Source organism: Rhipicephalus microplus, chromosome 1 (genome assembly GCF_043290135.1).
Source record: "Rhipicephalus microplus isolate Deutch F79 chromosome 1, USDA_Rmic, whole genome shotgun sequence".
In the NCBI taxonomy this organism is placed as follows: domain Eukaryota; kingdom Metazoa; phylum Arthropoda; class Arachnida; order Ixodida; family Ixodidae; genus Rhipicephalus; species Rhipicephalus microplus.
Window position 1 is genome coordinate 76,548,282 of NC_134700.1, and position 27,110 is coordinate 76,575,391.

Sequence of the window (27,110 nt, forward strand, 5' to 3'; positions counted from 1 at the left end):
TCCCCAAGGCTCTGTGTTGGGACCCTTACTGTTCTTAATTTTCATGAACGACCTGCCAACTAATGTCTCATCAAAGGTATGCCTATTCGCAGATGACTGTGTAATTTATCGGAAAATAACTAACCAAAATGATGTTACCTCGCTCCAGACGGATTTAAATAACATATTTACCTGGTGTCAATTATGTAACATGGAACTAAACATTTCAAAATGCAAAGCAATGCGTGTGTGCCGCACCTCACTTGCGTATCCAGATTATCATCTCAATGATACCCACCTCGAGTCTGTTTCATTTTACAAATACCTAGGTGTTCATATTTCCAGTAACCTGTCATGGAACCACCATGTGGAGCACATCATCGCCAAGGCTAACCGTTCTCTCGGGTATTTTCGCAGGAACTTCTACATGGCGCCCTCATCCCTTAAGAAACTTCTTTACACTACTTATATTCGTCCATCACTTGAATACGCATCATCCGTCTGGGATCCTGGTGGCACTACACTTACACATGAATTAGAAGCAGTCCAGAATCGTTCAGTTCGCTTCATTTTAGCCAATTATAACCGCACGGCCAGTGTTACCTTAATGAAGTCCCAGCTCAACCTTCCTGAACTCGCCATTCGGCGTAAAATAGCCCGACTCAGTCTCCTTCATAAACTTTATCATAGCAAAAATCTTCGTGAACAGTTTATTAAACCCCCCTCATTCATATCACCCAGATTGGACCATCTGCAAAAAGTTCATGTTCCCCGCTGTAGAACCGTAACCTATTCGCATGCCTTCATTCCAAGAACCACATCCGAATGGAATCTACTACCACAATCAGCTACGGCTATTACCGATACATCACGTTTTAGGGCCTTTTTGCAAAACATGTATTGCGATGTTTGATTTTGCTTCGTGTTATATATGTCGTGTTTTTTTTTTATCAAAATCGTTGTCATGTATTCCCGCTGCTACATTTAATTCTTTGTTACTGTGTGTTTTTGCCAACCGCTTTGTATTTTCCCTTCTTTTCCTTTAAGTTTTGCCGTTTTGCCGTTTTTTTTTTTTAACAAAATCGTTGTAATGTATTACCGCTACTACATTTAATTCTTTGTTACTCTGTGTTTTTGCCAATCGCTTTGTATTTTCCCTTCCTTTCCTTTACGTTTTGCCGTTTGCTGTATTATTCTTTATTGCCACTCCCCTCTGTAATGCCTTCGGGCCCTGAGGGTACCATAAATAAATAAATAAAAATAAATAAAAAAAGAACCTACAACGTGCGGTATTGGCAACGTCTGCATACCTCAATACCTGCGGACTTCTACTGCCACTGACGAAAAGTGCAACCCTGTCGTTTACGAGAACGTCTATGGCTTGTTACCCCATGGTGATCGATGGGTCCATAATACCTTCGGTCACTCATCACAAGTTCCTCGGAGTTATCATCAATCTAGACTTAGTCGAAGCACATATCATCGCTCAAAAAAAAAAAACAACTAGACAGCTTTGTTCAAGCCATTTGTCTTATGTCTGAAAATCATGGGCACCATCGAAATCATCTCCACTGCAGCTATACCAGGCCCATTTTATTGGATACCATCGCTACAATGCTCCTGTTTTCTCCCATCCTCGCACATCGGCTGTACGTACACTCTAGGGAGCTCAAGCACGTGCCCTAAGAATTTGCCTTAGAGTACCTCGATGTACATTTACATGGGGCACTATTGCAGAAGCACGTGCGTGTTCAGCTCGTGTTTATCTTTGGCACGAACCACTACGAGTACATCTTAGGCTACTGACAAGGCATCGAGACCATCCACTGGCAGACACTTTTAACACACGACCCAATGCTGCATACTCACAAGCTGTTATGTCACACCGAGATCAGGTGCCTTCAAATTATGCACCACATGTTATCTCCGACACACTACTGTGCACGATTCTTAAGCCAATCGTGCGACTTTCGATCCCAGGAATAACAAAGGAGTCAAAATTACGAACTGCTGATCTCAAGCATTTCATTTTGTCGTATATTGACTATATGTAAGGATATACAGTACAAATTTTTGCAGATGGCTCTGTCAGCAAACCTCCTCAGCAGCAGCAATCACTGTGCCTAAAATGGGAATCACTCAACGCTTGAAAATAGCACACCGGACATCATCTACTGCCACCGAGCTGACCGGCGTCCGATAAGCTGCGTGCTACATTTTACAGCAGAGTCCAGCGAAATGTACATTATTTGGCGGCACCAAGGCAGCACTTCAGCTACTTAGAAACTACATGAAACAAGACACTGCATATAGCCCTCTGGTGTGTGACATAATGAATATGTTGAATGAGGCATTTAAATGCGGACATACCGTTGCGTTGCAATGAATTCCCAGTCGTTGTGGCATAGCTGGGAATGAAGAAGCTGATGCAGAAGCAAAAATGGCGCACACTAGTAGCGAAGTTATATGAATTTACTTTTCCCAATATGACATCAACGCCTTGCTGTCTAAAGGTATGAAGACATCAGTTAATTTCCTCCTCCTCGACTAGCTTCTACAGTAGCTAAAGAGAGAAGATGTTTGAGGTTCGAAATGGGTCCCCTCGATGACTCGAGTGCATGGTGACAGTGCGAAGGAAGAGCCGTAGACCGGTGAAGAGACGCTATATTGCAGCCTCAGTTGTCTGCCCGAGTCCAAGCCCAAACTTCCGCTCGCCACACAAGCTAATCACACGTGTGGGCTCGCATCGCCACACCCAATCGCAAAAAAACTTTCCCAACAACCACTACAATGGTAAAAATCCTGTCACAAAATACAACACATGAGAGCATATATAGGTTCTCCCCGTGTCACATTCTCTCCCATACCAGGCCATGTATTGGCCGACCTCTGTCGATAGCCGTTCTCACGCTCGGGCTCCATCAACTTTCTCATTAACGTCGCTTCGTAGAAGCCTACGTAAGCGCGGAGATTACACCAGCTTGCCATGTGCGCTGACCAGGTGCGCATGCAACAGCGAGGCACCCCGCCATCCTAACAATACTCGGTAATGGCGTATAGCGGGGTAGAATAAGCTGGTGTCCATGCCGCCACAATGTCTCGGTCAGCCTAGCGGTCGCGTCCGCGCGTCATTCTCAATGGCACGCGTGCATGCCAACAATGACTGAAACTCAGATGGCGGCACCTGGCCTGCTTCTCGCCAGACGCTCTTCCGAGTAAGCCTTCCCGTTCTAGTCCCAAACAGGGGCGACCTTGACAGCTCTGCTTGTGAACTGAGTGAATGAAGGAGTCTCCTTTATTTCCCGTGCGCAGGTCTCTCACCTTCGCCTTAGCGGAACCGATCAGCTTCGCTAGTTGACGGGCCGAGAACAGGCTACGCGCTCTGCATCAGCCGAATTAGTCGCGCTACCCACAACGCACCGGTAGTTGTTTCTTCATACTAACTACATCTATGCAAGGACTATGGAATGATCCAGATGATCGCCCCGAGCACATTTACAGGCTTGACTCTTGTGCTTTTCGCTTTTCGTTCCGACTAAGGAGAGACCAAGAAACGCCACTACATAGACTGCGGCTGGGTGTAGCATACACGTGACGATGCTAATGCAAGATTGGACAAGAGCAAAATTTTAACTGCCACTTGTGTAACAAGCCAGACAGTATTAGTCACAACCTGTGTGTGCGCCCTTTACACGCAGTTGAAAGATAATCGTTTTAACGCCTCACACATGACCTATACTGCTGACCCTTTTCGCAATAGAAACTTTTAGGCGCTTGGGAACGCGTGGATCACGCCCAAAGCAGTTGAAAGGGCCTGCTCGCCTTTCTAAGTAATACATGTTTAGATTCCCATCCTTACAGAATCTGCTAATTTAGAGACATTTGTGCATGAACTACACCAAATGAGACATTGTGTGCAGTGACTCATTTTGCCATACCACAATGACCCCTCATCATACCCTCCTCTTTCTTTCCCTTTCTTTCTTAGCCCTATGAGGAGTAGCAGGCGAAAAACCCGCTTTCAAAGCCGACCTCTCCTTCTTCTTCTCATTAAACACCTTCTTCTTCTTCTTCCTTCTCGAACACTGAAATAAGCTCCCTTGGTGTACTCATTCGAATGAAGGAAGGTGCGTTGATAACTACCGCATACAGAAAACCTACGGACAGGCAACAATACTTGCTCTTCAAAAGCTGCCATCCGCGACATCTCAAGACCAGCATTCTCTGTTCCCAAGCACAAAGATTCTAACTGTTGTATATTGGTCTGTTTGGTTTCGGTTCCACGATCACTGCCGCAAGTGGCGCCAGTGTTGTTTATGTATATAAGCATGCGCAAGGTGGAGTAAAGGGGCTTTTGTTCATATGGGCACTCAAGTTGTCTAGTCGTTCATTAACCGGCGGCACACGCCGCCACTACATTGGCTACGAGGATGCTCATTTAAGAGAGGGTGTGATTTTCGTCATTTTCGCCGACTGTTTCCCACGCCATGATTGTTTCCGGACTGGCACCACCGCCCCCGTTCCTGCCCACGCTTGGCCGCCCTGCTATTGCCTGGCCGCAATGGATCCGCATCTTCGAGAATTTTCTGCTCGCATCTGGTGTTTCGGACTGTGCGCCGGACCGTCGCAAGGTTCTCCTAATCCCTAGCCTTGGCGTAGAAGGTCAGCGCATATTTCACACACTACCGCTTCAGTCTTCGGTCAACGCAAAGTCCGGTGAGCCAACTACTGATACGCATTCGGGAGATGTCAAGTGCAGTTCTTAGATACAGCATGAAACGTCGTCGTACGATACCGCTGTCGCAGCGCTGCATGCGCACTTCGCGACAAAAACAAATGTTGTGGTCGAATGGCACCGGTTCGGTAGGCGCGTGTAGCAAGTTGGTGAAGCAATCAATGAGTACATTACCGCGTTACGTGAGCTTTCTGCTACGTGCTCTTTTCCGTCTCTGGAAGATTCCTTGCGTGACCAGTTCGTTGCGGGCGTATTATCTCGGAACATGCGCGAGTGGTTGGTGCTTGAAGGGTCTTCTCTTTCGTTCGCTCGAACTGTACTAATAGCGACGCCGTTTGAGCAGGCAACCAATGATTGCAAATAATTTGCTACTGCAAATGTTCAGAGCATAAATGCTCGCGAAAACACCCCTCCGCCTGCATCTTCTGCCAGCGACCCCTCGAAGCGGTCGCGCAGCCAACAGGGCCAGTGTTACCGCTGCGGTTAACCTCGGCACAACGCATCTTCATTCCGCTGCCCCACCAAAAACAAGCGGTGTCATGTTTGCGGTATTATGGGTCATTTTCGCTCGGTCTGCAACAGAAACGCCACTCCTGTTCGTGAACTAGACGACGAAAGTTTGATAACTGAAGAAGTATTGAGCATTCTTGCCGTGACGACATCCACTCGTCCCCAAATCTGCGTATCGGTAGTAATTGATGAAACGAAGTTAACTTTCCTCGTGGATTCAGGGTCATCAGTATCAGTTTTAACACATGACCTATTTAGGCAGCATTTTGAAGGTCAGCAGCTTTCAGCTGCTCGAATTAGACTACTGAACTATTCGAAGAAACCCATTCCAGTGTGCGGTTGCTTCTTTGCTGATGTCACGTACAATAACTGCACAACAAAGCTTCTTTTTTATGTCGTTGAACAGGGCACCTCGCTTTTGGATATTCATGCAATTAGGGCGCTCAGTCTGCAGATTGATGGGTAGTCACTACAGTGCCTTGAAACGATAGCGGTGCGTACTAGCGCTCGAACGGAGCACACCGCAGTCATGACAGAGCCGCAGGAGTCCATTCACCTTTCATCAGAATTAGTCGAAGAGCTCGGTGCCATTTTCTATCCAGGTCTTGGCATCGCGTCAAAACACGGTCGACAGTTCAGCCAGTTGCTTCAAAACTCAGGCGCCTTCCGCTCTCACTGCGGCCACGAGTCTCAAAAAAACTGCGCCGCTTGGAAAAAATGGACGTGATAGAGCGAATAAAGGCATCCGAGTGGGTGTCCCCTATTGTTGTGGTTGAAAAGAAAGATGGAGGTATCCGTCTTTGTGTAGATCTTCGACAGGTAAACAAAGCCGTCATAGCAGGTAGCTTTTTCCTCCCTCATTTAGAAGAGCTATTGCATAGTTTAATAGGGGCAACTCACTTTTCCAAGCTTGACCTTGCATTAGCGTACGATCAGGTCATGTTCCACCCCGAGAGCCGCGATTTAATGGCTTTTATAACACAAAACGGCCTTTTTAGCTTTAAGCGCGTGTGTTTTGGGCTCACGTCGGCACCATTTGATTTACACAGTATGATGTCGAAACATTCTGCAGGGCTGCAGCGGCGTCTTGTTTTATATCGATGACATCATTGTGTTTGGGAAGTTAAAAGAGGAGCACATGGCGAATCTTACCGCAGTGCTGAGGTGCACAAAAATAGGCAGGACTCAAATTGAACACGAAATGCGTCATCGATACGCCAGAGCTTGCATTCTTGGGCCACAGGATCACCGCAAACGGTATTGTGCCGTTGAAGGAAAAGGTTGCTTCTATCCGAGACACTCCAGCGCCTTCGGATCCAGCCAGCCTTCGATCATTTCTGGGATTGCTCGAATATTATTCTAGGTTTATTCCCTATTTTGCTGTGAAGGTTGAACCAATGCGTGAACTGCTAAGAAAGGGGCAGCGATTCGTTTGGTCTGACGAGATAGACGCTAGTTTTAGAAAGACAAAAGACGCGCTGGCATCTAGCTCAATACTGAGGATGTTCGATGAATCTCTTCCAGTCTTAGTGTCGACGGACGCATCAGAGTGTGGAGTTGGAGCGGTCCTACAGCAAGTGGGTGGAAATAAACTGCACACTGTCGCTTTCGCGTCTCGAGTCTTTTCGCCAGCTGAGAGGAAATATTCGGTAGGAGAACGGGAAGCGTTGGCCTGTGGGCATGTGAACGGTGGCACGTGTACTTGTTGGGACGCCACTTCACGTTGCTCACTGATCATCAAGCCTTGGTGGCATTGCTTTCAACCCAAGGAACAGGAAGGCGCCCCTGTGGGTAGCGCGATGAACAGAGCGTCTACTACGGTGCAACTATACGATCGAGTACCGCAAGGGGTCGCAAAATCATGTGGTGGACGCACTCTCACGTCTGCCCGCGTCGTCTTTCCAGAAAGAAGAAACGCTGTTTGACGAGGTTGTATCGGTTTTCGAAATTCCTTCCTGCATTACCTGAGAACAGTTTGAGCAGCCCCAATTACATGATAGCGCACTGCAACAAAGCAAAATCTGTGTGCAATCGTCGTGGCCTGCACACAAATCGTTATCTGCTGAGCTTCAGCCATCTTTCGAAGTACGTAACGAACTTTCTGTGGTAGATAATCTTATCTTGCGTGGTGAACTGCTTGTGGTTCCCACGGCACTCACGCAGCAGGTAATCGCTGCAGCACATGAGTCGCATCCCGGAGTGGTGCGAACAAAAGCGCGGCTGCGAGAAAAGTATTGGTGGCCGGGCATGGACCGCCAAGTCGAGCTAGCTATCCAGATGTGTAGTATATGCCAGGAAGCAAACAAGAGCGTCAATGTGCGAGCTACACCCTTGCGACCGGTCCCCTTTCCAGAGCAGCCGGGGCTCAAACTCGGCAAGTATATTGTAGGCCCAATTGAGAGGGAGCCCTACGATTGCAGATATGCAGTTACGCTTGTAGATTATTATTCCAAATGGCCCGAAGTGCAATTCTGTAGCGAGATGACAACCAGCACAGTAATACGCTTCTTAGTCGCTGTGTTCGCGCGCGAAGGCTACGCAAAAGAGGTTATTTGCGATGACGGTCCACAGTTTGCGTCTCGAGAGTTCGAAGTCTTCAAAATCGCGGCATCCAGGTCAAACATTCGTCTGTATACTATCCACAAGCAAACGGCCAAGTGGAGCGCTTTAACCGAGTAATAAAAAGCTTTATTCAAGTGGCGGTTCTTGAGCAGCCACCCTTACGCCAGGCGGTAACAGAGTACCTGGGTGTTTACCGATGCACAACGCATGCTATAACGGCAAGGGCTCCAGCTCTTCTGCTACACGGGCGGCTGCCAAGAACTCGACTCGATGTCGTCGGTCATCCGTCGGTAACCTTCTTTGATGACCCTAACTCAGAACTCCGGCGCTTACGTGGGCGGGTAAAGCAAAAACAACAGAACAGCAAACGATACACGGACGCTCAAAGGGCTGCAAGAGAAACCAGAGTTGACGTTTGTGACTTCGTCAGAGTGAAGAAACCAACTACTGAAAAATGGGTGAAAAGATAACTTGCCGTGGGCATGATTCTGCCCACCGCAAGTTATCTTTTCACCCAATTTTCTTCATAATTACACTTTGGTCTAATATCTTCTCCTATACTTTTCTTAACAACATTGTCTGTTAGATCTCATATATATATATATATATATATATATATATATATATATATATATAGTGTGTGTGTGTGACGTATAACCATGGCAGGAGAAGCCAAGAATGAAGGAGTGGGCATGAACAGAATAATCTTGGCAAATGACCAAGGCCACATGTTCCAATCATCGTGGCTTTTCACAGATCGGCAGAATGAAGGACTGGCAGGCACTTCATCAACCTGCGATCTTCGAATACCTCAGCAAGACGAAATGACCGATCGTAGACCACAGAAGCGCACCATTATTTTGCGCTATGACCAGTGTCATGTCTGCATCATGGGCAGACAGTGGCACTCCCAAATAAACCGGATCAGTAAACAATGGACCTGTACAGGACTAGTTCGACAGATTAGAGCTTCACCCCACCTATGCATTGTGGACAGAACGGCAGATGATCACTAACTTTACTAACTACATCTTCGGTGAGGCATTTAAGTGTTACCTGGCACACATATTCGGAAACGATGAATCGTGGCAAAAGATGAAAGAAGAGGTGATCGCCCATTTTAATGCTTCCAAAAAAGACTTGGTTGTTGCCAACCATCTGAAGACAATTGCACTCGGTTGTCACAGTCAAAATCACCTTCACGTGTTGACATACCTCCTGCTTTTCTATTGCGTGGATATTTGGTTACTCACAACGCCCATCTTACCTGTCACACGCTCACTACGGTCGGAATAGGGCAGGGGAATTCGGAGGGTACTCGAACGAGCCCTGACGCTACCGTACAGATTCATGCGCTAGGAGAGGTCAGCTCCACAGCTGCGCAGACGGGCCGACATTCCCATTCAAATTCGACCAAACTACGCCTGTCGAAGTGTCACCAGCCAGTTTCCAGCCCCCTGGCAGTCTAAACGACACAGGAGGCTTGGAAGTATAAACTCTCGCACGTTGCCGTGAGCCAGAAGCGTCCATTAGAGACGGCGTCGCAAGAGCCCCCGAAGATCTTCCTGTCAATCCCAGCGCACAAGCTTCATTGTCTGACAAGAATTATGACAACTCAACGACTACCAACTACTTACCGGTCATGTAAACTTGCAAAGATAACAAGGCCCATGTAGATAAAGCAATGCTACCTGATTCGATTCCGCAACATCAGCAGTGTCTTCAAGAACTTGAAGAAATCCAGCAACTACTGCAGTTACATCCACAAGCACGACGATGAACCTAATTGAGATCACAAGCAAATTTGTGAATAGGATTTTTGTCAGAAAAACAGCAACTGAAGGAAAGACAGTCTATATCTCAGCCATCTTCACTGAAAGGAACGCCAAGGATGTCTTCGGTATCACATATCAAGGCATCGCCTAAGATCCGAGCAACAGAGACAGAAAACTACGAAGCAGACTAAATGCTACCATTTGTACAACGCAGGGACACAGACATTGTGTCAACTTCGGTTGTCGCACATGCAGGCTGGAAGCACTGATTCTGTCTCAGCCACGAAAAAGGATACAGTGCCTCCGACAGAGAATCCAGCGCCTACGCATCCGACCGTCATATAATACAAGGGCCTCCAACCTTGCTCATTCGTCACAGCTGCTCAAGCCGTGTCATGGTGAGTGCTGTTGTGCAGGACGCCATTATCTTCTCCAGAACGCCACAATGAGCCTCGCCCACACGAACTCTAGCGTTTGCCGGACTGCTGCACTCTCCCCTGAAGTGTGTGAGAGTTCTCGGAACTCAACTGGACAATGGAATGAATTGCGCCTTTTCACATTTGTTACTTTTCAACCTCGCCTTGTCGGCGTTCTTTTAAATGCGAAGCATTTCTTAGCGAACCTCACGGACTTTGAGCGTATCTATTTACCTATCTATCTTGCCGCTTACGTTTGGGTGCTCTCATGGTCACCCCATTAACTTAGCGTGAACCAAAATTAGCATGGGGGAGGGTAAGATGGTTTGACGAAAATGACGCGCTGGTTAAGACATGAGTAATGCCACAGTTCCATCGCGTACGTCGGCAAGCACTTCCCGCCAGACAGTGGCACGTACCCACGGGCGGGTATGTGCCGCTGTATGTGGGTACGCGCCGCGGGTGATTGACACTTAGTATCGACCCAGGAATGACGAGAACACAAGGGGCATTTTGAATGTGCGAGCGTTAAGAAATACCCGACATTGGTTGCGTTGACCAGACGAATGCAAAGAAGAAATGTCAGGGTCCCAGCTGAAATCGAACCCAAGCATTCTGTGTGGAAATTAAGCATTGTATCACAGAGCTACACCAGGTCTCGGAACTCCTCTTTAAGTAGGCGCTAATCTTCGTAAAACATCAATAGTGGTTGCAGTGCTGCCTACCTAATTTCATAAACATTACACATATATTCCTCTGATACAACTGTCACGTCGGGTTAAGGTCAATTGTGGTTAGTTTCTGTGCGCTGAAGTTGATTATTGTATCAGTGTCCAGGGCCACCATCCTTGCGAGCATAAGCGCTGTATATCAGCTTCTGGGGTTGCTAATACGCATGTTACAGTTGGCGTCGTGCGCAAATGCAAAAACCTGCATGGTTATACAAACATCTGCCGCTCTTCAAAATGTCTGTGTGTGCAACATTTGTACAGATATTTAACGTCATTTTATGACGTGTTGCTTAATAAAAATTTGCAACACGGTCACCTTCCCTCCGCATGCTTCGCATAATGTCGATTACCAGGTACGTGGGATCTGCCGAATCTCGCAATTGATAATCGCACAAGTATGAATGCTGAAACTTGAGCAATATTGGTGGGCTCTGCGGATGGGGTTTGATTTCGGCCGTTTGGGGTATTGTACCAGTAGACAAACAGACAAATGTACAGACAGACCAACGGACTAAATTTTTGCGTCGAAATAGCCCAAGTAAGACTAACGTCTTTAAAAAGCTGCACACCTCGGTCTCGGTAGTGGGGAACGATGTGTTCGGAGGCCGTCGGGAGATAGATAGCGCGCTGAATTTCCAGGCAGCGTCGACCACTCGTGACACGCCCCCCCCCCCTCCAATACAGCGACGTGTGCGTGACCACTATCAAGGCAGATCAATCGCAACATGTGTCGTACCACCAAAAAAGACAAGGCTGCTGGCCAGCATGCACAAAACAAGCAACAAAACGCTTCTCCTTTATTACATAACTTTTGTATTTAAATATGATGTTAAAAAAAGTACCGGTTTCACTCCTTTTCATTTGGTCCACAGTCGCAAGGTCGGGATGGTGCTCGACGCCATGCTCTTCCTCGACAACTTAAGAATGAATTAAACGGATTCTACCAAGTTCGCCTAGCCAACAGAGGAGGCCTGTAGGCTCACAGGTCGCCATATTCAGTGTCACCAAACCGCAGATGTACGCCGCTACAATGTTCGTCATCTGGAAGTTATTTCAAGCCTGGTGATGAAGTACGTGCGCGGACCATATTCCACAGCGCGGCTGTTCAGAGAAGCTGCTTTGCTGCTACTTCGGACTTTTCTTCCTCTTTTTCTCATTAGACTCCTGACTTAACAACGAGCTACATTGTTTTGCTTTACAGCATTCATTTTGAAAGCTTTTCAGACAAAGCGAACTAACAACTGGGACGCCTATTTGCATTCAACTGTAGCTGCGAGTACGTTTTGTGCGTCTATTGTGCGTGAGAAACGCAGGGCACGTTTTGATCAACTTGCACACAGCGCTCGACCTTCCAATTTGTTGCTATCACGTTCGTTGTTTTGCCTTTCCGACTTTTCGTTTTTACCAACGAAAGGTATCAGCGCCGCATAAGTTACTGCTTACTGCTCTATTTACTGTGTTATTCTCTATTTTTCGTTCGTGCAATCTTTTCACAAAATATATTACTGCGTGCCACAACGTAATCGACAGTCTAAAATCTGCTTAGACTTCAAGCTTGAGTGAATGTACCTTTGAACAAATTTACTGTCAATGCAATGAATACATTACTTCTAGCGTATTTGATATTCCGTTTAGTTTCAAAAAGAATCTACTTACCTCGAATGCCAGGGTACCTTTTTCCATTGGATAGCCATTTTGTCATGTCATACCTGAAATAAGGTATCAAATGTTGTTTGAGAATCCACGTCATCACGCAGTTATGTGCAGCTACTTGACACTCGTTTTTTCAAACTCTTCATTTAACCAAATAGCGCAAAAGAGCTGATTTTGCATAAATTTTGGTGCCAGCGTCATTTCTTGTGTCATGAAAATGGCGTATTCTGTGAGCGATAATTGCCCCGCCGCGGAGGTCTAGTGCTAAGGTACTCGGCTTCTGACCCGCAGGGCGCGGGTTCGAATCCCGGCTGCGGCGGCTGCATTTCCGATGGAGGCGGAAATGCTGCAGGCCCGTGGGCTCAGATTCGGGTGCTCGTTAAAGAACCCCTTGTGGTCGAAATTTCCGGAGCCCTCCACTACGGCGTCTCTCATAATCAAATGGTGGTTTTGGGACGTTAAACCCCACATATCTATCTATCTGTGAGCGATAATTCAAGACATACGTAAATAAATACGTAACAAAAGTATTTGGTTTTACTTGGAATCAAACCCTCGCACTCTAGACGTCAAATAGGTGTCGTACGTCAGAACTATGCGTGTCTTTTTTTTTGCGAACCGTAGACCTAGGCCGGTGGTTTGAATCAGTTTGAAACAAAAATTGAGGCCACTTTTTCGCCGCTGCAATCTGAAAAAAACATCGGAGTTGGCACGCAAAGAGCTACTACTTGGCGAACGCACATTGAGTTCCTTCCTTCTTTCTATATTGAAGTATTTACTTCAGCACTTTTGTATTTCTTTTTGTACTCGTACAAACCCTCACAGAGCTCTTCCTCCCTCTCAATTTTTCCTATTGCTTGTTGCGATGTAAACATTTTCAGACTATGAAGAGAACGGGTCTGAATAAAATTGCCTTATTGCTTTCTTGAATATGTGCAATGGCTTCGAGTGTGCGAGCTGGTGCTTGTATGCGTGGCGCTGTCGAACAAATTTTGCGTGTTTTAGGTGTACGCGCAATTAACCTTTCCTTTTATTGCATTGTAAGACAGCGAAATGTCAGCGAGAAGCTCTGCACCATTTTGTGGTTGTACTTAAAACTATAGAAAACAGGAAACTTGTGTCTGGCATATGCAACGCGCATAAGCAAACGCTGAGTGCGGCTGCTCAGTCTGCGAGTGTTGAGCTACCGTTTATCAATGAATGACTCTCGGAATACAACCTGATGGCAAGCAAGCAAATGGAGCTCGAATAAGGCCTGAATGGAGCACACACGTAATTTAGCGGTCAGCTACAACCATGTTCGTTAAAGCACGAAACGTCTAAGCAAAGCTTCAGAACTAATAGTCTTGCGTATGCGAGCGAAGCGGTTTTCTTTTCCACTATAAGTGCGAATACATTTATTAGTCAGGCTACTTCAGGTGTCCTGTGGCATCCGCGCGCCGGCAGGTGTTAGCTCTCCGCTCTCACTCTCTCTCCTATAGCGATGACTCCGGGCGTGCCCGCTTAGCTTCACCCAACGTTAGTAGAATAAACTCAGCTTCAAAGCTTCGTATCTCCGTTAGCGGAGGATGATGGACCAAACGGCGGTCGCAAGATCTAGCGGCGCTGTAGTCTGATCTTGCGCTACTCTCGGCGCATCGTCAGCTATGGCGGCGTACCACGGCGGTTCACTGCGTTGTTCCTCGCGCTGGCTGCCCTGTTGTACTGTTATTCAAGTTAACCATTTATTCTGCGCTTCCGGTCCAGAATCTGACGTCAAAATAGGGGGCTTGACAAGGTCTCCTGTATATATTGGCCAGGATGTGTTGCTCATTGCGGCTGCGGCGGCTGCATTTCCGATGGAGGCGGAAATGTTGTAGGCCCGTGTGCTCAAATTTGGGTGCACGTTAAAGAACCCCAGGTGGTCTAAATTTCCGGAGCCCTCCACTACGGCGTCTCTCATAATCATATAGTGGTTTTGGGACGTTAAACCCCACATATCAATCAATCAATCAATGTGTTGCTCATTGCAATTTGGCTAACAATCGATATCCTGCCTATATTTGCGCTATCTGCATTCGGTTTAATCTGAAAATACGGGAAATTCTACACGAACGAGCATATTCAGCGTAAAAATTTTATTACGACCGCTAGCATTTTAACCACTGTCATCGGGCCTAGGCAAAATACGGCCCCAAACATCTGTAAACGCCTCAAACAAGTGGACTTACTGAAATGCAGAAATGCCTTATAAAACAGTACTCATGTTTTGTAGAGTTACAAAAATAAGACTTTCTTCAAGAAACAATACCCGTGCTTCACACTGTTCACCAGAGAAGTCTTTGCTTCGCACTGTTCATCAAACCAATCGAGAGCAGAGTGCGAAGTGCTACATCAACTTGACCTCCTTTCTCGCATTTTCCACTTTTTCAAGAAGCTCCTGGTTTGTTTGCTGGCAAAACAAAAAAACAACAACAAATATTCATGAAAATTACTCTCACGTTCTCGTGACAAGCGATATAACTCAAAAGATGCTGTGGTAGCCACTCCAACTTTTCAAGCACAATCCAAAGGAGGTCGTCAACCAAGGGGTTTTCATTAAAAGCATCTCGACAGCTTTCTCAATTGATTTTAATGTAGAAAGAAGGCCGCGTAAGGGATTATCTGAGCAGCCTTCTTGAAAACACCTCATCTGAATTTGTGTACTTTGGTTTCGGCACGCCTGCTCCAGGGGTACTTGTGCGATATGCTAGAGGCCCTCTTGGCACGTTGTCACTTATTCACTTTTTTACGAAGGTACCCACAGACACAGTACACTCATGGTGGAGTGCTTCCGAGTGTACTTCGCTGCACCGAGAATTGACACCAACATGTGCTCCCGTTGCCTGCTCTAGGTTCAGAAATGTGAACACTGTTAGTGAGAAAATTATCTATTACTGTTATATGAAAGAAAACCTGGTCACTGGCAAAACACCACCACACACACGTTTGTGTTGCTGCCTTTTGTCTTGCTGTTCTATTTATGGTGGCCCCCCCAAATGGGACACTGAGCAATCGAGACGCGCCATGTGTTTGACGGGGAGGGGGGGGAGGCTTAGCGCTTTGGTTATGATCATTTCGACTTCAATATATGGAGTGAAATTGCTGGGAACAAGCGCGGATGGGTACCAGGTGCGAGCTCCCACTTTCCAAGCCAGATCAAGACTTCTGGTCCAGCAGGACATGATGGTAGTGCGTTACGATGCCGTCATTCTCACACTGAACGTCATAGACTTTGTGTTTGGCAATGATCTTTTTATCTTCGCGACGCAAAGCTTAGTACCATCTTCTGAATTGCACCGAATTTCTCTGGAAGTCTGTCACTCTCAACATAATTAGTTTATACCCCGATCAAGACTAAATGACGGCATGCAGTTGATTCACTTCACTACGCCTGATTTAAAAGTCCTGCTATAGTAACGTGGTCCTAAATTATTTCGATCATCTGGTCACTCTTCCGGGTTTTTTTTTGGTTGGAGGTTAGAACTACCTTTCACTGTGTGCTTTGATCACGCTCTCAAATTAAGTTGTAGAATGAACGACTGTCTCTTCACCTATACTTATATTGATAATGTTTGTTGGTGGTATATTTTTTACACGTGATAGCTTTAACGAGCTTCTTTTACAGACGTTCCCGTGTTGGCGTCGCTGTCAGCCCCTTCGGTAGTAAGTGAAAAGACATTATCTTGTCCATGACAAAGAAAAAATCAAGAAACTTGACAATCGAAACGAAACTTCAGTATGAGTGAAAATCAATCCCAGGCTCTCTGCGCAGCAATCAGGTGTTACACCAGAGAGGCACGCCAATTATCGAAACTGATATAGAAAAAACAATAAAAATTTCATGAGGTAGAAGTTCTCAATTATGTTGTGTCCAGCCAAAAAAAGAGAGGCCTTATGTTTACACTTCTTTTGCTCATGTAGCAAAGAGGATTTCTTCACTCTACGCAATATTAGGTGGTACCAGCGTAGAATCGCATCAGGCATCTTAGCATGTGAAATTCGCAACAAGTGGGTGTTAGAAAGGCCCAGCCATTATGGGGCGCTCATTTATGTTTGCGTGTTGCTCTACGCACGCGTGAAGACCCCTTTGCCAATTCACAAAAGGAAGAATTATGGCGCAGTGGGCACTTCGCAACTGTACTTGCTGTAGACATTTTACAATACTTTGAAACGACCACTATTGCACGCGCAGTCGTTAGTTTCCTAACGGCATAGTTGAGGCATACACCCAGACCGAAGCTAGGCTAGTAATTGAGAAGGTGATTCGCACAGGGCCTGGTTACGCCATTCTAGTCTACTCTTGAAGGCGAAGCTCAAGCGTCCTCCATGTTTTGTAATTGTTGTGTTTGTGACTGTTGCGTGATTGTTGTCCCACAATATACATAATACTCAACGACGTCACCTCTGTCATATCCACCATTTCCTACCGCATGTTGTAATAATAATAATAATAATAATAATAATAATAATAATAATAATAATAATAATAATAATAATTTTCCTTTGCCCTACAATACGAATTTTCTCGGGTAACGTGAAATTCTGGACAGCCAATTCGCTTACGATTGTTTGTCTGCTATAGCCCATCTCCGCTAGGAGATCGGAGGCAACATATATGAGGCTCTCGAGCTGTTTATAGTGGCTTTTATGTTAGCCCACGCCACTGTGTAACAGTGTTCACACAGAAAATAAATTAATGAATAAACAGACAAACGAAAGAACAAGTTGCGTGAAGCGGAGTCGTCATTGCGCTCGCCACTGTTGGAGCCTGGCGCAAAGCTAGTCCGCGTACCTTAATGTATATAAATCCTCTGCTTCTTCTTGCTCACCGCATACATGACAAACACGTTTTCGTACAAGTAAGTACGCAGTACCAAAAACAGTCCGAGAAGTGACGCACCATTCGCGGTAGCCGCTTGCACGTCGCTGCCACCGCCGATCACCACAGGCGCGGCCCGCGTCGCTAGAGCAAGATCGTACGGCAGCGCCATTAGTTCTCGTGACCACCCCGCGGCTCAGATCACTGGTGGAGCTTTCAAACTGAGTTTATTCTCGTAACGTTGGCTTTAGCCCTAGCAATGGGAGCAGGTGGTGCAGGTGGAGTTGCGGAGAGTGAGAGGTAGAATTACGCTACATGCAACCTTAAGGTAGCATACACAGTAACTCTTGTGAGTGGTACAGTGACTGTACATTGCAGACCTATGCGCTACTCTGCTCCCTACGGGACCAGAGCAGCGCATAGGTCTGCCATCTTGCCTGGCTAGCAACCACAGCTTTACGGCGAAGTCACAATCTGTTTTTCGAGGTGACACGCCTGCCGTATGTCATATCGACATGCTTTTCTTGCGTTCTTCACGCACTGTTTGCCGTGCTAGAAGACTATTTTCTGCACGACTTCCAACAAAGTGCAACGCAAGATATGACTAAATAACGTGGTAAAAAAAGCGACGCTCTTGCTCAGCGTGTGGCAAAAAGTGTAGAACGAACAATACCAGTTCTTTGGTCTTGCGACATTCACAGTGCGAGAATTTTCGGAATTTTGACCGGATAACGAGCGGGAACATTCAGTGTTCACGTTACGCTGGTGAAATGCAACATTTGTTGACCTAGACGGTAGATGAAATCACCCGATTAGTCCCGGTGATTATAACGCCATGAAGAATTATGCCTGAGACTTTTGAAGTGCGTAAGAGCATAATGACGCACTCTTTACACGATTCGCGTTGTGTGACAGATGGTTGTTACTTAACTGTTCTAAAACGCTTTATTACACATGTTAACGCAAATACTTAACCGATATGCAGCCTACATAATGCCAGATTAGAGCGCAGCTTCAAGTTTTGGCGTAGCTTTCAGGTAGAATACTGTACAGCCACGCAAAAGACTCGGGTTCGACTCTCAAGTAAGACAAGTATGCTTATTTACGTAGGTTTTCTTTTTTTTTCGTGCGATAGTGATCACGGACACCAATGGCGGTGGTGCGCACATAGAGCTGATCAGCAGTCACGCGCGCGCATTTATGAACCGCGTTCAGAAAAGGCGCGAAGACCAGCCGGATTTGCTTTGAACTTGACTGGCGATGATTCGCGCGAGGCAGTGGTGGCGTCGGAAAACAGAAAATAGGTGACCAGTAAAAGAGCGAGAGATTGTGGGACACGTTGTCTGCTGCCGGCTTCCGGTTCGAGAAGAGCTGACGACAGCGAACCAAGTTCGCCTCAGCCTCAGATTATTCGGGATTCGCGCGCGCGGTCACCCGTTCATCTTCGTCCTGATAAACCATGGTTCGTTGCTCAGCCGTTGGCTACCCCAACTCGAGTGTGAAAGGCAAATGCATATATCGATTACCATGTAACGAAGAAAGCAAAATGAGGTGGACCGCGGCTCTGAAGAAAGCCACAGCGACAAGTAGACTTTGGGTACCGAACGTTTAGGTCGGAGTGTGCGAAGACCATTTTATCACAGGTACCTATGTACTACGCACTAATAAAAAGCTTACGCATAGATTTGGTGCGATATTATATGGAGAAATAAACTGTCGCGCAGGCGCACCTAGCAAAAATATCACGGAAATGGGCGGACGAAATCTGCCTGCCATACGAGACGAGCGCCGGCGATTGCACCCATATAATATACTATGACTATATGACAAAAAACGCGAAAGGTTCACTCAAGAGTAAGTTTAGACGAAGCACTGGACGAGTTCATTTGCGTTTATTTTGGTTAAACTGTGCACCAGCATGGCACACAAAGTAAGAACGGCGTTCAAGAAGCGCAGGGTTTCGATTATTCAGCGCCGTCTATGTCTGAATGTATTGTTTATGTGCCGCCGTGCCTTGCAGCTTGATCGAGATTAGCGTTCCAATAAGCATCTGGCTTCGACTAAGAAATAGGTGATCGAAATTTAAGGAGCCCTCCACTACGGCATCTCTCATATTCATATGGTGGTTTTGGTACGTTAACCCCCACGTATCAATCAATCAATCAATCAATCAATCCATCGACTAAAAAATGCACCTTATAGCGTGCTGAAGGCTAGAAAAAAAACAATATCTCAACGCGCTCAATAAGTGCTGCGCTTCATGTCGATAAACCGACGATGTCGGTCAAAGCAGCGATCCCGAAATGAACGGTTAGCACACTGCTACAGTCATCCCCATCCCCTGATATCTTTGAAATGATGATTTTTATCTGCAGTAACGTATCATAAATTGACAACTGTCTTCTGTATTGAGTGATCTGCTAGAGAAACTGACAGTATACCCCGAGCTACATAAGAGCATTGCAGATCATTTTAGTGCGGTAAAAAGTTTTCTTATCGTTCATAGCTTTCGTAGCTGGTCATCGTCCCAGCCACGATTACCAGAAACAAAAAAACACACAAAAAATGGCAACGTATCCACGGAGTGAATGATGGAGAGCGGGGCGGAGCATCCGTCCGTCCATTTGTTCTTGATTCCAGCCGTCCATGCGTGCGTCTGTGTGGCCGCCCGTGCGGCAAGGTTCCTTTTGGCGTTGCACAAGTCTGTTGCCAGATTTTAGGGTGGTTGTTGCCAGACTGCCGCTAAATATGGCGGAAACGTTTTCTCTTGTAGTTGTGGCTTCTCCGTAAGACATTGGTACTATCCGCGGTGCATTTCGCGAGTGCATGGGCGACGCTGGCCGTTTTATTTAACGGAATGAACCGAGCCTAGCAGAAGTCGAGCGCGGCACTGCTGCGCAATTAAGAGTCCGTTTTAACTAACGGAATGAACCGCGCATTACAGAATTTGTTTTAATTAACGGAATGAACCGAGCCTAGCAGAAGTCTAGGCGCGTTCTCTTGCTGTGTGCGCAGCTGTGCGATTAAGATATCGCGTCTCAGTATTAGGGATGACGGGGAAAACTGAATAGAGTCGCAGGAGGTGATGCGCTGCCCCCCTCCCCCCTTACTTTCCTTTTTTTTCTCTCTCAGCTCATCGTGTCGCGTCGACCGCGCGCTACGACGGGACATTGCACAGAAAGATGATTTTTTCAATGCAGCGGTACAAAAAAAAATGGCAACGTATACACGGAGTGAATGATGGAGAGCGGGGCGGAGCATCCGTCCGTCCATTTGCTTCCCCTAGCTGTGTCAGCACAAGCCATATCGTTCGGACTCGTGTATACATGTGATAAATAAGCGTTCCAAGGCTGGTTAATCGGGGTATGTCGGATATGCTACAGCTATGTACGCCTGGAAGGCTGCTTTATTGAAGCAGATGGAGCGAATTAAGCGCGACTTGCGCGTACCTGTAAATGAGACCCGGTCACGGAGGAAGGAAAGGTAAGGAGAGGCCCTGACGTCACTCGTTGTGAAGCCGCGATGAAGCCGGAAGTCGGTCATATTGACTAGACAAATTCTCCTCTCTTGTTTACTTATGAATGCGAAGCAGAAAGCGTGACTCCCTCTCCGGCTCGGAAAGCACGTGGGCTGCGCAGCGCGTGGGTCGTGACGATCCGAAACTAATGGAATGGGGCTAATCACTCTGAGCCAGCGGGACACCTTCAACGAAATCGCTTCGTCCGAGTAATAACAGGGAGTAACAGCTCGCCGACAACGAAGCAACTACGAGAGAACGCGCGCTAAATGGACTGACAACGGCGAGTGCTTTCACGTCATTAATTCAGCAACTGTACAGACAACACGATCGGTCGTGCGCCTTGTACGGTTGCATTCCGCCACGCGGCCGACGCAGCGTCCTGCCACTGTGTCCGTGTTCCACGTGAAACTCACCGGCGTCAGCATTCTGCGACCGTGGTGACTTTGAGCACGGTGCTAGTGACAGTTGAACGTGGTTGCTGTTACGTTGAGATTACATGCAATGCTGGTGGAGAGTGTACCAAGCGGAACAGAAAAGGTGTTTTAATACGCACATGCAAGTTGTTACTGTACACACACAACACGAAACTATGTATGTGCACATGGTCCACGCGGCGTCTTGCTGGGCTCAACAGCGTCGTCCGTTGTCACAAGCAGGAGCACTGCTCAACCGTCACTGACCTGCAAGGCATTCGTCGTCATTCAGCTTCGTCATGGTGCCCAACGCAATTTCACTGAATACGAACTGCTTCATCCGCGTCATCCGCCGCACGACACATGAATATGCACTTGTTCTACGCACTGTTGAAACCCCGTGATGGACAAAGGGATTTGTAAACGTTGCTAAGAGTAATGTAACAGCCAGGAGAACACTGCGTAACCAATAACGCGGCGCAGAGCACAGATATTGTCCGCCACGGCTCAGCACGAGACCTGGGGAGGCACACATTCCGACGCCAGCCGCGGCCGCTCACTGCTAGACCATCTCCACTGCGCAACACGTAACCATAGCAACGCCGCCATTGTGCCTAGTGAATATGGCCGCCATGATGTCATTTCCGCCATATTTTTTACGCCCTGCGCCGGCTGGGCATGCCCTCTCCTTACCTTTCCTTCCTCCGTGGGACCCGGCCGACGAGCCACCGTCGCATACAGGGCCCCACCCACAAAAAGCACAAACTACCAAAATTTCAAATAACGATTGTGTATTGTTTCTCAGCTCAAGAGCTTAGTATACAACAATAAGAATAAAATGACATAATAATGACAATTATAATATTACAACATAATGACAACATCAACATAAGAATAAAATGACAATATGTCTCACTACGCGCTAATCAAAATTAAACTGAATACCGGCGAGCAATTACCTCCATTATTCGAAGAAAAGGGTCTTTCACGTTGGGACGTGCGTTAATTGATCTCCACCAAAGCCAGGCGAGGTGAGATGGCATAAGTGAGGTAGTCGTCTTGTTGCTGTTGCGAACGAGACGGCGCTTGGCCTTTTGCCTTTCACTTTCAATCCTTTGCGTGTTGGCGCCTGTCGTAGGATCAACGAAGTTGACACTGTGGTTCATGGTGTGCCAGTCCAAGTTTAGCGGTGTTCCGTTGGAATCCACAAGTCTGGGTATGCACTGGTACGCGGCCCACTCGTCGCTGTACACCGTCGTCCCGAGAAGAATGTGCTGCCGGTCGAAGCGATGGCGCAGGCGACAGTCTGATTTCACGAAGGAAGGCCTCTTCCGCGGCAGGGTACCTTATGATGTCGGTGATTTCGACAATGCTGGGGTATATCCGTGGCGTGGCCATGACGAGACCCTTCCTGAACTGGTAACAGTGTAGCTTGCATGGCTAACGTTACGGCATTTTATAAGGGTCATGAGGTGAAAGGGGGATAGAGCACTCTAACGTTGACAGGGTGCCTACGTGATGCAGCATCAGCGGGGAAAGAGGGGGTGGGTCACGGCGCCGACATGGCGCGAGCATCTGCGGAGAAAGAGTGGATGGGCCATGGCCCTAACGCCACGCGAGCACCTGCGGAGAAAGACGGGATGGGCAAAGACGCCTGGAATAAAAAACATAAAACAACCTTTTTGGACCTCTAACGTTGGTTGACATGGCGCCGACTCGACGCGAGTGTCTGCGGAGAAAGAGGGGGTGGGTCACGGCGCCGACGCGACGCGAGCATATGTGTGAAAATACGGGATAGGCGAAGACGCCTTGAATTGTACAACGCCTAGGTCACGTACTCCACTTCGGTGCCCCTCCTTCTCCACAGCAACGGTGACTGGAGCGGGAGTGCGAACGACGTTACGTAATGCTACGTGATGTGACCCACGTATCACGTAAACGGTACACCACCCAGGGCACGTACTTCACCGCGGTGCATTGGGCGTCGAGACATGGCCAAACTTGCTCACGTAAACCTCTTAAATTTCCTTATTTGGTGCTCCCTATCTCGGTCGCAATCCCTAAGCTTTCGGATCGTGATCCTTATGAAATGCCGTAACGTTAGTTGTGCAAAGTACATTGTCACCATTTCAGGAGCCGTCGCGTTATTGGACTGTCGAAGACGCCATCGCTTCGAGCGGCAGTTCGACCTGAAGACAGTCGGGAACAGCACAGAAGCGGCCGCCGACATGCGAGTGATGGGGAATTCGCAAGGACCTCGGCTTAATTATGGTGACCCAGGGTCAGTAAGTCGTCACGTACAATCACCCCGGCAAAAAAAAAAAAAAAAAACGAGCAGACCCACACTTCAGGTACAATGGTTGCAGGAAACAGCTAGCTGTCCCAGCTCCGCGGGACACTCACGATGCAGAGTAGACAGGGGCAAGGCTCCTTTTATTGCCTCTCGAGACGTACCTGTTCGTTGCACGTCTCAACGTGAAAGACCCTTTCCTTCGATTAATGGAGGTGATCGCTCGCCGATATCCCGTTTAGGGATCCCTGCCATATCGTGAGTGATGAGCGTGTAGTGAGACATATTATGCCATTTTATTCTTATGTACCCACCCTATTGTTCTATACTGCGCTCTTGAGCTTAGAGACAATTTGTGCTTATTGTGGGTGGGGCCCTGTAAGCGACGGCGGCTCGTCGGCCGGGTCCCATTTACAGGTACGCGCAAGTCGTGCTTAATTCGCTCCATCTGCTTCGATGAAGCAGCCTTCCAGGCGTACATAGCTGTAGCATATCCGACGTACCCCGATTAACCAGCCTTGGAACGCTTATTCATCACATGTATATACGAGTCCGAACGATATGTCTTGTGCTGACACAGCTAGGGGAAGCGTAGCGTCACCCGTCGTAGCACGCGGTTGACGCCACACGATCAGCTTAGAGAGAAAAAAAAAAGAAAAGTAAGGGGGGGAGGGGGGCAGCGCATCACCTCCTGCAACTCTATTCAGTTTTCCCCGTCATCCCTAATACTGTGACGCGAGAGAACGCGCCTAGACTTCTGTTAGGCTCGGTTCATTCCGGTAATTAAAACGAATTGTGTAATATGCGGTTCATTCCGTTAATTAAAACAAACTTTTAATTGCGCAGCAGCGCCGCACTCGACTTCTGCTCGGCGCAGTTCATTCCGTTAAATAAATTGGCCTCTTAATTGCGCAGCAGCGCCGTGCTCGACTTCTGCTAGGCGCGGTTCATTCCGTTAATTCAAACGGCCTCCTAAATGCGCAGCAGCGCTGCGCTCGACTTCTGCTAGGCGCGGTTCATTCTGTAATTAAAACGAATTCTGCAATGCGCGGTTCATTCCGTTAATTAAAACGGAATTAAAACTGCCTCTTAATTGCACGGCAGCGCCACGCGCGACTTCTGCAGGCTCGGTTTATTCTGTTAATTAAAGCGGCCAGCGTCGCTCATACACTCGCGAAATGCACCGCGGACAGTACCAAAGTCCTACGGAGAAGCCACAACTACAAGAGAAAATTTTTCAGCCAAGAAATGCACTGCGGATAACACCAAACTCTTACGGAGAAGCCACAACTACAGGAAAAAAATTTTCAGCCAAGAAATGCACCGCGGATAGCACCGAATTCTTACAAAGAAGCCACAACTACAGAAAAAAAGTTTTGATCCAAATTTAGCGGCAATCTGGCAACAACCACCCTTCCAGTCTGGCAATCACTTATGCAACGCCAAAAGGAACCTTGCCCGCCCGTGCGTCCATCCGCCCTTCCGTGCGTGCGTCTGTTCGTGCATCCGCACGTCCATCTGTGCGTTCGTCCATGCATCCGCTCCTGCGTCCGTCCATCCGTCCATGCAGCCATCCGTGCGTCCGTTCATGTTTCTGTCTGTGTGTCCGTTCGTCCACCTATACAACACTCCAAGTACCACCATCTCGTATCTTTCCATCATATATTCCTCATATAGAAGCACCGCTATTCAGCGGACATTCCAAGGACTGAACGAGAGGAGGCACACGCACACTTTCTTACGGCTTGCACTTCGTGTCTACTTCCCACCTTTAACCACCTCGAGTTCATGGTATATACTAGTTCACTTTATTCATGGAACTGCATCACAACGCTCGCTAAACTTTTGTAAAACCAAGGAGGTGACGCCCAGCGAGTATAACGTAGCAACCGTTTCTTGTCAGATAGCACTCAATGTACATGCCAATGGCTGCTAAGGGGGAATGAGAGACAGGAGAATTCAGCTTTTAATTTACGCGCACGCTGCGAATTTTTTATTTTTCAACAACGCACAGAAGAAATCTCGCACCGGCACCACCTTGGAGGTCAAATTGTATGACTGGATACACACTACTACCACGACTATGAGGGACGAACGGGTGCCGCTATAAGGAGCTTCGCCCCTATAATGCACGCGTGCCGCTGCTAACCCACATGGTGCGTCGAAGCGGAAACCGTCGTATCCCACATTTCCCTGCGATTGCCCATATTACCGGTCACCTAATAGCCTGAGCGACAGCTTCTCCGCAATGCATGGTTGCTAGCGGAGCCGGTGGCGTTAGAAAACAGTTGCGTTACTCTGGTCACGTAGGTACAGTAGCTAGAATAGGAAAGCGGGAAGAGCGGCAAGCGGCGCCTATTGAGCGGACTGAAGCCTCCGAAGAGGAGCCACGTGGGACGCGCACAATCGTTTATACGTTGTTTGCACGTTTCCGACAGTTTCGTCGGGCGCGTTGGTCCTCGTTTTTTTTTATTCTAATGGCACTCCGGCAGCAATCCTTCTGTATGCACTCTCATGGCGCGAAAACAGTCATTGCTTCGTCCTGAGTGTACTACAGGCTACAAATCAGCTATAAAGAAGCATGCGTTGTTCGGCGTTCCAGAGGACGAAGCTCTGTTAGCGCAGTGATGGAGAGCGATCCCTCGAGCTGACAAACTGCTTCAAGAAAACGCGGCTGTGTGCGAGCTGCACTTCGGCGAGAGGTACATCTCCCGTCCCTTCGAGCACACTGCGAATGTCGAAATTCTCTGCATTGAAAGGGTTAGTAGGCCCATAGGCGTGCTTGCCGTTAGGGGGAGGGGGCCAAGGTTTATTGCAGGGCGCCTTCTCTGTAATAAATCAGTGTATGAGGCAGATTTTACACCCCCCTTTTAAATGACTGAAGGAGTGCCCCGCTGCTTAGTCAATGTATAGAACAGATTTAGCGCCCCTCTCCCAGGTGGCAAGCCCCCTTTTCCCCGCTCGTGCGGACGCCTATGGGTAGACCTTTCGGAGAAGCTTTCGGAGAAGCTTTCGGATGACAGCTTTCGGATGACAGCACGTTGCCGTGTGTCAGCGAGCCTGGAGAGGAAATGTTCTAGCGTAGTCGTAGACGTTTTTGTTGTTACACTCAATAAAGAGGCGTCAATGGTTATTGTCGGCGCATGACCATTGACGAGGAAGAAAGGTGAATACCCGGTGGTTCGTTCAACAGCGGTGTTGCGTGCAAACGTTACGAATGGCAAGATTTTGCACCAGTTATCGTGGTTCGGTCCGATGTACATGAATATCATGTCGATTAGAGTCCGGTGGAATCACTGTCAGCCCATTTGTCTGCGGGTGGTAAGCGGATGTGGTCTAGTGAACTGTGCCACAAGTTTTTAGAATTCACTCAAGAATTGTAGACAGGAGGGCCTTGCCTCGGTCACTCAACAACGCGCGAGGTGCACCACGACCCAACACAATGGCTTCTAAAAAGAAGGCGGCAAAAACTAAGGCAGAGCTAGTGTGCAGAGGAGTGGACTCCGCGTATCGTGTGGGGTGGTCGACGGCTGTGACGACCCAGCGGTGGCCCGCTGTAATTACCTGCCATACAGTAGTGGTGCAGGCTCTTCTCACATTCTGTAGTTATGGGAAGTGGTTCGACGACGTCTATTCCGACAACGGGAAAAGGTGTATCGAGACATGGAATGAGTTGTAATAGGCCA

The 27,110-nt window shown here is 47.7% G+C and overlaps 1 protein-coding gene across 2 annotated transcripts in view; it reads right to left on the minus strand.

Moving 5' to 3' along the window:
• LOC119178679 (venom metalloproteinase antarease-like TtrivMP_A) overlaps window positions 1-27,110 on the minus strand; it is a 369,468-nt gene that overhangs the window by 95,741 nt on the left and 246,617 nt on the right. For both annotated transcript variants that reach the window (XM_075881864.1, XM_037429911.2), the window contains one exon: window positions 12,365-12,417. In XM_075881864.1, coding sequence (XP_075737979.1) covers window positions 12,365-12,417 — 53 coding nt within the window. The remainder of the gene's footprint in view (window positions 1-12,364; window positions 12,418-27,110) is intronic.